The 14,468-nt window shown below is 40.0% G+C and overlaps 1 protein-coding gene across 4 annotated transcripts; it reads right to left on the reverse strand.

Moving 5' to 3' along the window:
• Positions 1–1,988: 1,988 nt before the first annotated feature.
• LOC146968697 (endothelin receptor type B-like) lies at positions 1,989–11,376 on the reverse strand. 4 transcript variants are annotated; one of them, XM_085759668.1, is made up of 7 exons: positions 10,792–11,376; positions 9,653–9,780; positions 8,087–8,285; positions 4,906–5,058; positions 4,659–4,792; positions 3,620–3,728; positions 1,989–2,536 (listed from the first exon to the last, which is right to left on the reverse strand). In XM_085759668.1, exons 1-7 carry the CDS (start codon positions 11,368–11,370, stop codon positions 2,438–2,440), a joined length of 1,401 nt encoding a protein of 466 aa, XP_085615794.1. In that variant the 5' UTR covers positions 11,371–11,376; the 3' UTR covers positions 1,989–2,437. The 4 variants fall into 4 exon arrangements, with proteins under 4 accessions (XP_085615794.1, XP_085615795.1, XP_085615793.1 ...); XM_085759669.1 differs by having other exon boundaries at positions 2,079–2,492; positions 4,659–4,795; XM_085759667.1 differs by having other exon boundaries at positions 2,079–2,536; positions 4,659–4,795.
• Positions 11,377–14,468: the final 3,092 nt, after the last annotated feature.

Below are 14,468 nucleotides of genomic sequence, written 5' to 3' on the forward strand. Positions count from 1 at the left end.
TATTTAATCCAAATTTTATATACATGAGTCTAAATTTTCTCGTAGGAAGCCAAACTTCTTGGAACTGTCTGCATATGTTGGTCTATATCTCCTCCCTCTGTGATTGTGAGAATTAAAAAAAGCTGTTAAAACGTTTGATCTTTGTAAGCTTTACAACATATTTATTTAAGTTTATGTTTTTTCTGTCTTGCTGTCATCCCCTGGCGTGTTTATGATGAGTTGGTTGTGTATTAATGTTGTATACACTTATTTCATCTAACTGTATTCAGTCCTGTGTATACTCTTGTTGTCAATAAAGTTGTTAAAAAAAACAAAAACAAAAACAGGCCTCACCCTGCAAATCTAATCACGTTGTAGCTCAGACAGCAGACAGACACACAACAACTGGGATGATTCTGTTTTTTATTTAAGGTTTATTTTATTATTTTTAAAAGCTATATGGATAAATTAATAGAAAACCAAAGACACTATGTCTGAAGCGATATATGGAGGGTTAACTCTGCCTAACTTCAAAAACAACCAAAAATAATGTGAGGATATTTGTTTTCTTTGGTATTTGATATTGGCCATAATGATATTGATATGGCCCATATCGATATATGACACAAAGTAGCCTACATCCAATCTATCAAATATAATCAATAACTTTTTTGGGGGGGGAAATCAGTCCCTTCAAACCTCACAAATAGCCTAGAAGACAAAAGCTTGATTCATAGGGTTAAGATTTTAGATTAGATTAGATAAACTTTATTGTCCCCAAAAAGGGGAAATCTGTCTTGGGCAAAAGTGCGCATATAATAGAGCCGTATAGCAACAATACAATAAGTACAGTGACAGACATACGGGCATAGACATACAGACAAAGCAGCATTGCACAGCATCAAAACCACAGCAGTCGGCATTATCAGTTCTAAAAGAAAGGTGTGAAGTAAAAAAGGACAGAAGCTTGGCTTGGTAAAAAATAAATAAGGGAATTTAAAAGATCCTAAGATCCAAGGAAAGTTGCAAGAGTAAAAACTCGAGCTACGCTACGCTTCCTCCAGTTAGGAGGCCACCAGCCTATAAGGTTGATGCTGGCGTGAATGGGGACTGGCTGTTTGTCCAACAGAGCTATAGAATTAGGGAGGAAGGAGTGTTTATAACGGTCGCTTTTGGGCGCATAGATCTTCATCAGGACTCGTGTCGAAACTCCCATCAGCCTCGGCGGTGAGTTATGAGTTCCTCATCATCATAGCTCAAAGCAGGGCCGTTGCTAGGAATTCTGGGCCCCCTTAAAGAATACTAAAGTGGGCCCCTCCCCCTAACCTTTCCTTTTTTTTTCTTAGACTACGTATGTATTATCGTTTTTTATTTAGCCTTCTTTGTTTTGATGCTAATGCAGCATTACACTGCAAAAACTCAAGTATCTTAGCAAGAATATTTGTCTTATTTCTAGTAAAAATGTAATTTATAGTCAAAACAAATCTCATTATACTTAAAATAAGACACATAATATTAAAAGTAGCTTGTTTTTAGACACCTTTTACTTCTTTCAAGCATATTTTCACTTGGAATAAGTAAAAAAAATCTGATAGTGGAGCAAGTTTTTCTTCCTTATTTTAAGCACAAAAAACTTACTTTCACTGGCAGATTTTTCTATTTATTGTGAATTTAAGTGAAAATTATCTAAAAACAAGTTAATTTTTAGGTAATGAGTCTTATTTTAAGTGGAAAGAGATTAGTTTTGACTAGAAATGAGACATTTGGACAAGAAATAAGACAAATATTCTTGGAAAGATGTTGTACTATAGTCAGGGTCTTATGCAGAATAAATCAGTCATACAAATATTAGACTACTGGGGTTTTTTATGGGCCCCACTGGGCGCTGGGCCCCTAGAATTATCATCACCTTTCTCCCCTATACAACGGCCCTGGCTCAAAGTGTGTGGATCTTCTGCTGGAACCCATGTGATTGCATTTGTATGTTTACAACAGACACTTGAAGCTTTGAGAATATAGATTTATTGATAAATATTCTTATAAGAAATAAAATAAAAAAACAACCACCAGAAGATAAATTCAGTTGTTGTTATTTTACATTTTCAGTCCCTCTAGTAGCAAAAACAACAACAATTCAGTCATTATGACATCAGCAGTTTCATATTGGGAGGGTGTAACGACACAGTTCAGCCACTCGGGGTCACTAGTGTCCTTTATAAACTACAGACACAGTCTGTCGCTGTGGAGATGGAGTGGAACATTTTACATATAAAACATAATAGTAACAAAAACACAGTTAGACGTGTCCGCGTACAACGATCAGTCCATTATCAAATATAGCAAACAGAACTGAATAAATACTCAATGAAAAGGTCAAAACTACAGATGGGAGGGTTCGTACAGTCCAAGTTCACCGTGGTTCAGTTGTTCAGGTCGACACGTCCTCTCTCTCTGTCTCTCAGTGGTCAGTGTGTTTGTACTGCAGACTCGTCCCATGGTGCAGCGGCAGTGTGCTGTTGGAGAAAGAGCCAGAATAACACCAGCAACAAAGACAGGACTGTAGAGAGACAAAGAGACACAGAGAGAGACACAGAGAGAGAGACAGAGAGAGGGGCGGTCGGTGATTAAAGGGGAACTCCAGCGATTTACTGTTGAGAGACATTTTGAAAAACAAAAAACAGATCATTAACATCAAAATCAGCAGACGTGGAGAGATCCTGAGTTTAGGTCTAGAAACACTGAGCACTACATTTCCCATAAGGCTTTGTACAAATCTCCCTAATGGGTCTCTGTCCTGGTCATTTTAAATAACATTTCAATGATTTTTAAACACTAAATTAGATTTTTATGATCATATTTATCATTATGAATCATTATCATTATGAATTGATGTGTTCTCGCCATGATTATGTGTATATATTTATACGTGAACATAGCATTTGTATATTTTTGTATGTATATTGATATGCGTTTGTGAATTGTTATATAATTTTTGTCTTTTTTACTTCTGCGCTGTAAAGCACTTTGGCTGACCGTGACAGGTCTTTTAAACGAAGGTGATTGATTGATTGATTGATTGATTGATTGATTGATTATTACTCTAATTATTATTACTACAATAATCCATCCATTGTTTGCAATGCTTATCTGTGCAAGTAATATACAGTATTGTATTATTTTCATTATTATTATCATCATCATATGATTCAAATTTCTACTAGTTGAAGCTGACGTCAGTGCGAGTTGCACAAAAACCTAATTTCAAGTACTAAAATAATGTGACTTTAAACTCTAACGTAAAATATTTGCTATGTTAAATGTAACACAACCAACTTCTGTGGAGTGTCCCTTTAAACCAACATGTCGCTCACTTCCCGCACGTCTGTTAAATCCTTTACGATCCCAAAATACACCACAGCGTCTTGTCTTCCCGTCTGTATCTCTCTCTCTCTTACTCTTGTTATTGTGTGTTATCTATGTCTCACGCCCTTTGACCCTGTGACCTCACTATGATGTCACGCCGACTCGGGGCAGAAACGGACTCGGCAGCTGTTCACGGGACGTTCACGATCGTCAATTCCACTGCAAACTGAAATTGTGTTTTGTTTTTTGTGTTTTTTTGTTTGTTTGTTTTTTTTACCTTGAAGCAGTTTTTGAACTTCTTGGAGACGGAGTAGAGGATTATGGGATTGATGCAGGAGTTGATGGTCGCCAAGTTGATGCTGACGTAGTCCAGCACCAGCAGGAAACTATACAACCACAGAAGAAAAAGAAGAAGAACAGACAACATTAGAGGTGTAAAAACAGTCAAAGGCAGACACCACGACCAGACATGTAGAGCACTGGAAATAAGAGAGTAACAGCACCACCATTGACTCCCGTGGTAAGGGTTTTGCGCCCCGAGTGGCAGGATATGGGTATTGCAAAAGCGCCCAGAAAACTCATTCACTCCAATGTATGTGTGTTTCCCACTTGCTTGTAAATTGATGAAAACGGCCGTGTTTTTGTTTTTAGGTGTCTTGGTCATATCAGATTATACTTATAATTTGTTTATTACAAAATGTAGATTGAAACATTAATGTAGATAACAGTTTTTTTCTATGTGTTCATATTTATCTGTAAAGGGTCCTCAATGATGCTCTTAACGTGGGTGATGTATAAAAGTCCTAGCCTAGAAATCTAGACGCACCCTAGCGGCAGCAAATATATTTGCTCTGTAGGTGGGTCTAGAAACGAGCCATAGGAACTTTTTGAGTCTCGAACACCGATTGTGTTCTCCAATCACAGCGCTCTATCTGTTTAGAGAGTCGTTGGGCGGGCATAACACGATGACGACATACATTTTAATTGGTTTGTCAGGCTAACGACATCCTGCTCTTTGCTCTGATTGGTCGTAGCGCTACCCTATTGGTGCAGAGGCAGTTTGAAAGACAGCCTGGATTGAGCCGAGGTCTACCAGTCGTTTCCAGACTATACATTTTAGTGATATAGTCTGGCTTGTCCTTAAATTATTGAAAATACCACACTTGCTCATTCACCAACAACGCAGAGATGTCATTTCTTGGGGCGCTTTTGCAAAACCCATATTCCGCCATCAGGAGGCGCTTCCATTGAACCAATGTGTGTCATTACTCTCTTATTCCACTGCTCTACAGACATGATGTTCCTGCTGCACCCACTTCAACAAGTCGCAGCGTCGAGCGTCGTTGGATTGGTAGATGGTTCTCTTCAGCAGGCGACTCAGGTGCAGCGGGAACCAGCAGAGAGCGAAGATCAACACCAGGCAGAAGACGGCCTTCGCTACCTCTCTACGCTGCTGAGACAAAAAATCTACGTCAGAGCCCGTCTCATATGAAGAGGTACAGTAACATACGACGTAAAAAAAAAAAACGTACGAAGGACGATTCGTCACTCGTCTGTGCTCACCTGTTTGAGGTGTTCACTCAGCGAGATCCTCAGACTTCCCTTCTGGTGTCTGAGCATCTCGCAGGTCATCAGGCCGTAGAAAATAGCAGAGCAGGCCAGAGGGACGCAGAAGTAGAAACCAAACAGCCACCAGTCCTTCGCGTCCCGGTAGAACTGGATCAGACAGAACCACACATCGTCAGAACAGTGAAGTGAAGAGTTGGTAACCATGTTCAGAAACACTTTTTGTTATACTGGGTGAAATCAATCAATATGAACTTTATTGTCCCCGGAGGGAAATTTGCCTTGGACAATCAATGCCTCCAGCAGCTGCATTTCATAAAAACACAAGACAGACATAACAGTAGCCTACATTTAAATGACATAAAACATTTTTTCCATTCACTCCTGAGTGGGTACAGTTCATAGACCAGATATTGCACAGCCCTTGTTGCCTTGTGATTGCAACCAAGAAAGAAAATAAATAAATATGGTATCTATAAAGTGCAGAGTGTATTGGGGACCTCTAAAGGATCCTAAAAACCAGTAGATAAATAATGTTTAAAAAAAATAAAAAATAAAAGAAACCCTAAAACGAATTAAAATCTCCAAAAGAATAAAACCATTTAAGATTTGGCAGGTGGTTTGTTTAAGAGGTAGATGGATGTTGGGAGGAAAGAGGGCTTGTAGCGGTTACTTTTACATCTGCTTGCTCTGTATCATGTCTTCACCTATGTCCGTGGAAAGGTGAAGGCGTGGCTTCAGAGAGAAGTCTGAGGAATTAGCCATATTCACAGCGTTGCCATCTTTGCTAAACATCATCACTCGGGGTGGGAAGACTCAACGCCGTCACACCATAACAACCGTTGAGCTATTTAACGTAGCTACTGGTGTTCACCACAACATCTGATATCGGTTAAAAGTACAAGCTTGTTAGCATCTTCCAGGCTTGAATAACGTGAAACATATCTAGGGTGTTGGCGTTGACTATCCACAGTTTTACTGCTTCCCTATCTTCCATTACATTAGCAAGGGTGTCATATCAACATTGGCGTTACCATTAGCAGTTGCAGCTAACGCCGGCTAACGTAATTCAAAGGAAAGATGGCGACGCTGTGAATATGGTCAATGGCGATGGGACTTTTGACTTCAAAACGTGGCCTGCTAGAACCGGTTTTCCAGACTCTCCAACCCTACCGTTAAGGTGGACTGAGGTTTTTGTAGGTCATGATGGAGTTGACCTCATTGCTGTGAATGTGGATGACATCACGTTCATGAATACGCCGGAGCTTGGCAACCAAATTAAATTCATTCAGATGGACAGATGATAATAGGCCAGTGTGTCTGTGTCGTTAAGGAATCGGCAGACAAAGAGGGTTTTTTTGGGGGGTTTGATGAGTAACTCTGTCAGACGCCTTAGAGACTGAGTCACAGAGAATGTTTCATTTTACTGTGACTCTCTTAACTGTGCACTGACGCAGGGCCGTTGCTAGGAATTCTGGGCCCCCTTAAAGAATACTAAAGTGGGCCCCTCCCCCTAACTTTTCCTTTTTTTTCTTAGACTATGTATGTATTATCGTTTTTTATTTAGCCTTCTTTGTTTTGATGCTAATGCAGCATTACACTGCAAAAACTCAAGTATCTTAGCAAGAATATTTGTCTTATTTCTAGTCAAAACAAATCTCATTATACTTAAAATAAGACACATCATATTAAAAGCAGCTTGTTTTTAGACACTTTTTACTTCTTTCAAGCAGATTTTCACTTGGAATAAGTAGAAAAAATCTGATAGTGGAGCAAGTTTTTCTTTCTTATTACAAACACAAAAAACTTACTTTCACTGGCAGATTTTTCTATTTATTGTGAATTTAAGTGAAAATTATCTAAAAACAAGTTCATTTTTAGGTGATGAGTCTTATTTTAAGTGGAAAGAGATTAGCTTTGACTAGAAATGAGACATTTGGACAAGAAATAAGACAAATATTCTTGGAAAGATGTTGAGTTTTTACAGTGTACTATGAGTATTAGTCAGGGTCTTATGCAGAATAAATCAGTCATACAAAGATTAGACTACTGGGGTTTTTTATGGGCCCCACTGGGCGCTGGGCCCCTAAAATTATCATCACCTTTCTCCCCTATACAACGGCCCTGACTGACGCTCTTATTTTGAAGGGGTTTCTCCTCCTAACTCTACCAGCAGTTGAGTAATTACAGCTCCAGTCCGTTATCTTCTAGAACATCTTGAAACACAACTAAAAGCCTCAGAATCTCCTTTCAACTCGCATGTAGATCCGTCTTTCTCTATCTGCAGACTGTGAGACCCACTTAGACTGTCTGCCGTGGAGCCTGAATTAAAAATAACCTCACAGGACCTTCCCAGGGATAATGCAGCATCATAGGGTCAATGAATGGTCAAGCGAACCCTTAAACCAAAAGCCTTAAGGACGTCCCAGAACTTCAGATATCCTTCAAAGACCGCTAGGACCATATCAGAACTACCTTTAATTACCTACAACCTCTGGATCATGACCTGTACTGTAGTTGGTGCTATATGATCTTATTCATCTTGATTGATGTGGAACACTTAAGATATTTGCTGACTGCGGTTAAAACATGATCAAAAGGTCGTGTCTAAAAGCAGGTCAGCTGTCCCGGGGTTCAGTCACAAGTGCTTTGGGCTGAGTTTGTTTACGTCAGTCACGACTTAGAGACATAAACAGGAAACGATGTTCTAAACTGTCTCAGTTGAAGAGACCTCGCCCTCTAACAGAATAACAAAGATATCGTAGACATGGACCAAAGAGTTCACTCCTCCCCTCCCCCGTTCATCTTACCGATGAACCAGGACCAACCATCCACCTGTGATACTCAATAAGATGGCACTTTATTTTAAAGATTCATCTCAAATATGAATTTGTTTCTTGATTATTTAATCGTGGCTCTATTAAATATTTCCTATGAGCATCAAATCAAGTGCAAAGTCTGTTTTTAAGAGGGTTCAGACAGAAGCTGGAAACACTTGAAACTTGGTGTCAGATCAAGTCTTGTAAAGACGCAGAGATCTCTATCAGTATCACACTGACGCAAACGCACACATGCACACAAGACCACACACACACACACACACTGACCCCTTAAAGGCAAACAAACATGCCGTCACACACTGTAAACACACACACAAACAACAGAAACAAACGCTCACGGTCATGAACGGCGTGGTGGGCTGCAGCATGCACGTCCGCAAGGTGACGTTCCTGTAGTCGAAGGTGACGATGTTGAAGCCGACGGCCTCGGGCACGGCCAGGAACATGGACAGCAGCCAGATCGCCACTATCTCCACCGCCGTTACCGTGGGAACGCCTGTGCCCTGCACCCGAGACCAGGACGCCACAGCACGATACCTGGTGATGCACAAGGTGATGAAATGAAACGTACTTTTCTATGTGCATTGATGAATGAACTTGTGTCGATTCGGTGTGTTCTTGTCGCCTACTTCTGGGGACGTCTGCAAGTTTTAGTAATTATGGGGACGTTTTTGGAAAATTACTTTTTTTTTTTGGTCTTCACTTCTAGACTGGCTTCATTATATCTGTTTGTGTGTGTTATTGTTCTTCTATCTTTGTGGGGACCTCTATGTCGAGGCATCATCAGGATATATTTGGAAAGTGACTTTTTTTGGGGGTCCTCCCTTCCAGACTTGATTTTAGGGTCAAAACGCAGTACTCTGAAATGCAGAGTCCCTTATAAACACCATGCATAGTTGGTCACACTCCCCTTTGTAGTCAAAATAAATTAAAATGGAAAAACCATAAAACAACAAGAAGAGGAATACATTCATTAAGAAGACAACTTGATCCAACATGCACTTTACTGTATGTTGTTGGTTAAAATCTGTATTTCTGAGATTAAGATTAAGAGAGGTCTGCAGGTGGTTAAATGGTTTTTAAAATGTATTATTTACCACTATTATTTATTGTGGAGGTTTTATTTTAAAGCAGTATTTTTCAACCTTGGGGTTGGGTCAAATGTGGGGTCGCCTGGAATTCAAATGGGGGTCGCCTCTAGTAATTGATAAAAGAAATTACTGATAAAAATATTTTTCTATTATTCTTTTAAAAAATGTTATTAAAAACACCACACACAATCCTAAACAACTGTATTCTATACTTTCACTTTCTCAAATTTAAATCAAGTTCAAATAAAATGCAGCATACATGAGCTGGTGCATCTTGATTGACGGGGTCGCCAGAAATTTGTGATGTCAAAATGGGGTCATGAGCCAGAAAAGGTTGTGAACCACTGCTTTAAAGAGTTAATTTATACAGAGAATTACTTAGATTTAAATATATTTAGATTTTATTGTCCTTTCCAGATAATTGTTTCCACTTTCTGTACAGCCGCTAGAAATACACTACTTTACAAACATGACATCAAAGACCACAGACGTGTATCCTCCAACATAATTACCTGTACATACATTCCCACATTTACATACCCACAAAAGCCTCCACCATACATATATACAGTACATTTCCCTACATTTACATACCCACTGTTTATGTGTTTCCCATGTTTACTTTCTTCTCATTTTCTTATTCAGTTCAGTTATGGCATGTGGGTATATGGGTAAAAGATAGAATTTGCTTAGGGTACCATTGGGGGTAATGGTTGGGGTCAGACATATTGTGATAGTTAAAGTTTCTGTTATGGGAAAGGGAGTATATTTTTACATCGGTGACGGTTCTGACTGTGGAAGAGTTCACGTTACCTGTCCACACTCAAAACACACAGGTTGAGGACGGTGATGCCGACCGAGGCTTTCTGCAGGAACGGGAACAGTTTGCAGAGGAACAGACCAAACGCACTGTCGGCAAACGGCCATCTCATCGCCAGGAGCTGCACACACACACACACACACACACACACACACACACACACACACACAGAGTTAACAGATTACCATAATATCACAGTGTCAGTGAGTGTGAGTGTGTGTCTGTGTGTGTGGTGTGTGCTATCTTAGTTTGTGGGATATTTTAGTGCCGTTATCAGTTGACACTCAACCTCCTGCCTGAGACACACAACACACACAGATAACACATTTTTTCCTCCACATCCAAGTCAATTGAGTGGACACTACTGACTGTAGCGTTGTTCGTATTTTCATTGCAGCTTTAAGGGATAGTTCAACATTTTGGCAAATTGGCCTATTGGCATATTTTTAGAACGGCCAAGCCAAGCGGCGAGCTGCTCAGAGCTACGCTATGGAGGCTAATGGGATTTCTTGGTTTCAAACTCATCAAATACACAATCCAACAACTCCAAAACGCTCTTGTGGACAAGTTGTGACCTGCACATTCACCACGCTATGAGATAATAACACAACGTTACCAGACAGAGTTGTTTCAGAGGTAAATTCATGCAAAATCACTGATGTGCGTTGCCTTCAGGGACAGTTTTTCATCAAGCAGTCTCTGTATTTCCCTCTAAAACAACTCTGTCTGGTAACGTTGTGTTATTATCTCATAGCGTGGTGAATGTGCAGGTCACAACTTGTCCACCAGAGCGTTTTGGAGTTGTTGGATTGTGTATTTGATGAGTTGTTGGATGAGGGAAACCAAGAAATCCCAGGAGCCTCCGTAGCGTAGCTCTGAGCAGCTCGCGGCTCTGCTCCGCCGTTCTAAAAATAGCTTGCACCGACAATTAAAGGTAACGAACCTACTGCTATAATGACTATAGGGATTATGGCAATGGGCCAATTTGCCAAAATGTTGAACAAATCCCTTTATTTTGTCAGTAACTTTATGCATAAAAGGACATAAATTGGTTGAATATCACAATATAGGCGACATGTTGTGAGAAGTTAATGCTTATATATATACGATGGTGCTTAAGCGCTCTACCTACCTTGTAGACGTTGATGGGGACGTCGATGGCGATGTATATCAGGTCTCCCAGGGCCAGACTGGCGATCAGAGCGTTGGGTCCGTTCCTCATGCTCTTGTTCTGGTAGATGATCCTCAGCAGGGTGGCGTTCCCGACGATCCCCACGGCGAAGATCACACAGGACATCACGGTGTTGATGTACTTGAAGGCCGTTTTTATCGACGTCTCATGGATGCATTTTGGCGGCGGGGCCAGGCGCTTGCGGACAGCCAGAGAGGAGTTGGATGAAGATGAAGATGAAGATGGAGATGATGATGAAAATGGAGGACTTATGTGTTTCAGCTTGTTGGCTCGTTGTTTCACTTTTCCCAGCGGCTTGTTCACGGTCTCCTGCTCCAGATGTGAGTCTCGGTCCGAGGCGTGGATCGGATGGACCGCTCCGAGTCCTGGAGGGAAGTCTGTGAAGCTGTGGACGTCGGGCATGTCCAGCATCATCTGATCCGACGGAGATGTCTCATCAGATGAGGAGTTATCGTGGCAACTAACCGGAGCGGTGGTGAACGCCAAACACAGGACAACCACATGCAGCGTGGTGAACATGGTGAAGATCCCAAAAACCACCAGAAGGAACTTCTGTGGCACCTGAAATCTATAGAGCAGATCTTGAAATCTGCAGTTTCTCCACAATTTTATGTTTGGTGTTCGTCTTGGATGTTTTGTATGTATTAAGAATGTGTCTTCTGTATGTATTTTTGTTTTCAATGCATTAAGTACAGTATGTGTCGTTTGCAGTTGGTTTGTATTGTCACTTCTGAAAATGAAAAGACCTGCAGGAAGAATAGCTGCTGCCTTGCAAAAGCTAATGGGGATCTGAATAAACCAAACCAAACCAAACCAAACCAAACCGGTTGCCGCTTCAGAATTGACTCTTGAACTCGTACAGCAGAGTGTATCCTGGGATTACGTTCAAGAAATAAGAGCTGGACTGAGTTCTTCAGGTTCGCATGTCTGAAATCGGAGAAGATCAGTGCAGAGCAGAGGAGGTATATCGAACTTGTTTGGTTCTGGAGAACAAAAAAGAAAGAAAGAAAGAAAGAAAAAACAGATAAATGACACAGTCTTTGAGATCTGAACTGATTTTTTTCCCCTCTTCATGAACTCTGAAAGTACTATTCAAATATTTCATAGGTCACTTGGGAGAAACTCTGACGTTGGTCGTGGGCAGTGGGGTCGCTTCAGAGTTTAAAAAAGAAAGAACAGGAATGTATTCAGCTGTAAAAGTGGAACTGAAGTGAAAAAGTGAAAGGAGTCGAGAGTCCACGGTCGGATAACGTGACGACGTCTTTCACTGCAGCTCATAACTGGCCTTTAGTTTTAACAGAGTTTGGGCGGCAGCTTGGTTTTGTTTTTTACAACCTGTTTATTTCAAACTTATGTTTTACTATTTCACATTCACGGGTCGTAACTTCCCGACAGTTAAAAGCACATGTGTAGTTTAGAATAATAAGATCTAAATCATTTCTTGAACACAGCATATACTGTAATACTAAATATATAGTAGGCCTACTGTTACTTTTTTTTCATAGTTTTGCAGCCATATGGTATTGAAACAAAGACTACATGACATTATGCTCTATAATTAAAAAGATAAAATGCTCAGATTTTTGCAAATTAATGTCGACATGACAGGAAACATGTAAAAGAAAATAAAAACTCACCTGTTTGTGTCTCTGTCTTTGATCTGACTTAAATCCAAACTTCACTTCAGGATAAACCAGAGGGGAAGAAAAGTGTTGCTCTGCTCAGTCAAGACTAAATTAATGAAGAGTCACTGACGGAGCTCAGTTTTTACTCTCTCTCTTTCTCTTTCTCTCTCTCTCTGATTACCGTAAATGCTCGCACGCCCCCCCTCTCACCCCCTCCTCACTTTTCTTCCCTCTTCATTTCCTCCCCATCCTCCTCTTCCTCCTCCTCCTCCTGTCTATCTTTCACCAGATGTCTCTTCACACTTTCTCTTCTTTCCTTATCTCATCCTCTTTCATTTCCCCATCTCATAATAATAATGATAAATAATCAAGATTAATGAGAAAATATGAAAAATAAATCTATAATAGAGCTAAGCTAATGTATAACAATGATTCTGTAGTAGAAGTCACAGTGACTTTAGGCATGAGGAGACTCTGAACTTTTATTATCTGACTCTCACACACACATACAAACACTAATTGAAACCAAACCAGTCTTAACCCATTTTTTCCCACTAAAGATGTAGTTATAAAACAATGTTGTGGAAATTGAGGCAGTAAAATTTATTACTGCGTTTGAACGACAAATTTGACTTTACTGGAGCGTTTGAACGCCAGTGATCCCAGACTCAGTTTACTAGTAGCACAGAGAGTTTACTGTTGTTCTGTTTTTTTTTATTCCCTCTGATTTAAACAGTTTGTTCCACAACCTCAGCCATCAAAGAGACTTTTTTTTTAAAGCACCTATGTAAGATTTTCACAATATTTTCATTATTATCTTTTGCACATAGGTTACAGAAAACAATTTGGGGATAGATTATACTTAAAGGGGAAATATGCAGGATTTTTAACTCAACTCTGCTACATTTGTACCTTAATTATTATTATCCACCGCTCCATGGATTGATTTCTCACCAGCTTCGTTGAAAACAAATGCACATGGAGGAGAGGAGGGTTAGCAAAACAGCAGAAAAGCAACTGGACTCACATAGTTCCACACTGCTATTGACAGGAATATAGTTCAAAACTAAATATTTGAACAATATTTGATGAATACCGTATATAACTCATTCTTGTTCTTGTTCCAATTGCCATCCATTTGGATTTTTAAATAAGCTATAGGCGAGCCTGTTGGGAACGATGCACTGGTGTAATTGTGATGACTCTGTGTATTTATGTAACATTTTCTGCTGCAAACCAAATTGCCCTTCGGGGACATTAAAGATTTTCAAATCAAATCAAATTCTTGGCAAATATTAAAAGTTATAGGCTATAAATAATAAAACTCATCTCACTGCAGCTGCCTCACATGGTCCGGGTCAGGGATGACTAGTAGTGTTTGGTGGCTAAAGTTAGCCTGGTTTTTCTGTATAATTGAGCCATTTACTGTAACTGAGTCATATTTAGTAAAAGCTGCTGTTGTTATTTTTGTTATTAGCCTTAATATGACTATTTTACAGTAACTGCAGATAGCCCCACTCTAAGTCAATATATCAAACTTTTTTTTAGGAAATGCGAAAGTGTTTTCTGTATTTGACCCATTAAACTGATTAATGAGTCATCTTGAAATATATTCCATCAATGTCAAAGCTAAATTTGGTTTTACAAAGAAGTCTGCGTTGAAGCACTTGAGTGTGGGTGGACGTGTGTGTGTGTGTGTGTGTGTGTGTTGTTTGTTACAGTAAACACAGAGATAAACAAATGAAGGCCGTACGTGACTTGAGCCATGCAGTCACATTATGGGATCTCTCAACAAACACTGCCGTGCTCCGTGAGCCCCTTGAGCAAGGCAATAGTAGATTTTAATGCAATGCATCCAAAGTCGATGCATTGTTTCCATTAGTTTATCTCCAAAACATGTTTTTATGTCACTTTCTACCATCTTACTGTCACAGAGCACGATCAGAAAGCTTGAACAAAGACGGTCAGGTCTCAGTGAGGAATGAGAGGATT

The sequence above is a fragment of the Trachurus japonicus genome, chromosome 18, assembly GCF_045865225.1.
Source record: "Trachurus japonicus isolate A0001 chromosome 18, Traja_1.0".
Taxonomy (NCBI): Eukaryota; Metazoa; Chordata; class Actinopteri; order Carangiformes; family Carangidae; genus Trachurus; species Trachurus japonicus.

Excerpts from the sequence above, each read along its gene's own strand:
- LOC146968697 (XM_085759667.1), bottom strand. The coding sequence starts at position 11,370 with ATGTTCACCACGCTGCATGTGGTTGTCCTGTGTTTGGCGTTCACCACC. Across the intron at positions 8,286-9,652 it reads TGTGTTTTGAGTGTGGACAG|GTATCGTGCTGTGGCGTCCT; the intron begins GTAACGTGAACT and ends GTGCATCACCAG. Across the intron at positions 5,059-8,086 it reads CCACCACGCCGTTCATGACC|TTCTACCGGGACGCGAAGGA; the intron begins GTGAGCGTTTGT and ends TGTCTGATCCAG.